At 32.6% G+C, this 2,628-nt stretch overlaps 1 protein-coding gene across 1 annotated transcript in view; it reads right to left on the reverse strand.

Annotated features, from left to right (window-relative positions):
• LOC106101984 (putative transporter ZK637.1) overlaps window positions 1–2,628 on the reverse strand; it is a 9,411-nt gene that overhangs the window by 4,373 nt on the left and 2,410 nt on the right. Inside the window, exons 4-7 of the mRNA XM_013281375.1 lie at window positions 2,227–2,352; window positions 1,984–2,055; window positions 1,220–1,359; window positions 114–271 (exon numbers count right to left, since the gene is read on the reverse strand). Coding sequence (XP_013136829.1) covers window positions 114–271; window positions 1,220–1,359; window positions 1,984–2,055; window positions 2,227–2,352 — 496 coding nt within the window. The remainder of the gene's footprint in view (window positions 1–113; window positions 272–1,219; window positions 1,360–1,983; window positions 2,056–2,226; window positions 2,353–2,628) is intronic.

Here is a 2,628-nt window from a genome sequence, read left to right on the forward strand (position 1 = left end):
GTTCCCGAGGGATACGTAGCTATTTGTAATTTATATAGTTCGTATGTTTTCTAATACTACGCGGACGAAGTTGCGGGCAACAGCTCGTTTTTCATATTTATATTGAATCTGACCAGGGAACTCCGCCAGCGTGGTCCACAGCAGGTCCATGTAGTCGGTGGTCTGCAGCGGGCGGCAGTCTGCGGCGCACGACTCCGCAGACTGCGGCTCCGTCTCGAACAGCTCCGTCGTCATCAACACCAGCCCGTAGTAGCAGAACGCGCACGACATCCTGGAATGAATATACACCTAGATTATACACCAGTAGTATTAAAAGCCTTGCCTTAATTAAAAAAAAAACTCGACTGTAACTCTAACAGATGAACATATTAGACAGTATTTAAAAAAAATAAATGAAAGCCAAAGTTATGGCGAATAAGTTTGGAACTTGGTACTTCACATTTTTTTATTATTTCATTTCTTATTTTCACTGTAGGTGTTTTGTGATGATATGTATGACATTATGAGGAAAAAGTCTAATGGAATGACACTTTTGTCAATATTGGTTGTATGACGTCACAAATTTACATACATACAAACTCACAAACATAAGCAACAAAACATAGACAACTTTAAATAAGGGGATGTTAGTTTTAAACTCTACGGAGAACAGCTGTTCTAGCTAGTACAAATATAACAGCAGAGTTAATTAAGAAGTGTGTTACAGAGTATTGTAGTATAATATATGTAAATATAGAAGTGTAGAAGAAAAAAACTCACCAGTATTTAAATCCTGCATTAGAAAGCACAAAAAAGGATTAATAAAAAGTTTAAAAAGCCTTATAAAATTAATAACATAGTCCAAGAGTGCATTATAAAATTTGTTCCAGTCCAAAGAGATTCAAATATATAGAGTAGGCATAATTAACACTTCAATTGAAACATTTTTCACGTAATCTCTGAAAACATATTACAAAATAAATAATTCTGATTGAATGAATTGCCAATAGTTATCAAAAAGTTATAAAAATAACTTTATGTTGTAACCCTGTCAAGTTTATTTTATAATAAAAGATATAGCTTATTATAATTTTGTAAAATGTTTATTACATGTCAATACAAGTGCACGAGGTGGCACTAAACTTGACAACTGATACAGTACCTTTCAGAGAAAGTACCGATTAAAAGTTCACTATTCCTCGTCTATATATTATTTAAACATCTTTGTCCGGTCACTTACCATATGATCCAGAGCAACAGGCTGGTGTTCCTTAGATGTGGGATGAGGAGGTGCTTCAGACGTCCTCGCTGCCCGATGCCCACAGAGTCATCACACACCAAACGTCCCAGCAGCATTGGACGACCATTGTCTTGAGCTATCTGAAAATATACAAATGTTCTTGTGAAATAAGAATACGGGCTTATCCCACTACTGACTGATAGAGGCTCAAATAGCTTAAAAATGACGTCACTGTCAGATGTGGTAACAAAATTCGATATTTCCATCACATTTTTAACATATTGGATTGTTATCAACAATTTAGAATTTGGTGGGACAGGACTATCTAGTGTAAAGAAAATCTAGGTTCCTGAGTAATAATGTAGTATTTTAGTGGTAAAAGAATTCTAGATATTGATCCGGTAGTTTTAAATTTTATTAGTTACATATAAAATACAAATCTGTCCTCTTTGCAATATTGATTATTGTAACTTTGTCACTCAGTATTAACACAGCAATGTTAAAATCAGTAATTTTAGATACTTAAGAAAATCCAAAAACACAAATCTTTCCTCTTTATGATATAAAAAATAATAGTATTGGAACTATTTTAGTAGTCAAGTATCATTTAAAACTGTCGTCTTTAAGAACTAAACTAACAAAACTATTAATTTGCTTTTATTTAATCTTTCGGTTCACATAATGAAATTTAATATAAATATTTTATATAATATTTTTAACTTATAAGTGTTAGCTTTTTAACTATTTTTGATCTATCTAACTACCTTTTCCAATGTTGCCAACGCCTTATCAGGTTGTCCACTTGCCACGTGATATCTAGCAGATTCCGGTAGCCACTGAAATACGAAATTCCAAAAGATATTAAAACCAATTAATTTTACATTTTATTTGTATCAAAATAAACTTAAATGCATTGGCACAGGTGTTAACCTAAGAAGTTAATAAAATGTACGAAGTACTAAGCACAGATGGGACAAATCGAAAAATAATACAATAAAGATACTTACAGGACAAATTAGTGCAAAGATCAACAATGGTATTGTTGATAGAGCGAGCAGCCAATGGACACCTAATGTTGGCATTACTACCAAAGCCAGTGCCACCTCTAGACATGCTCCCAGTGCCCAGAAACACTGGAAACATAAAAACATAACCTCTAAATCTATAATACATATGATTGACTCAATACTTTAAAATAGTTAAATAAAAAAAAAGCAGAAATAACAGAAAAAACACTCTAAGTACACATAAATGGCATGTCAGTTATTAAATTGTAAAGTAAAAGTTAAGTAATGGTTAAACTATAACTGCAGAATACTGAAACTACATTTAAATATGTATGGTCATATTTAAACTGCAAATCATTATAATTTTTATATCTGTCAGATTGTAAAGCAAACTTTTTGGCT

The sequence above is a fragment of the Papilio polytes genome, unplaced genomic scaffold (assembly GCF_000836215.1).
Source record: "Papilio polytes unplaced genomic scaffold, Ppol_1.0 DF823934.1, whole genome shotgun sequence".
Lineage (NCBI taxonomy): Eukaryota > Metazoa > Arthropoda > Insecta > Lepidoptera > Papilionidae > Papilio > Papilio polytes.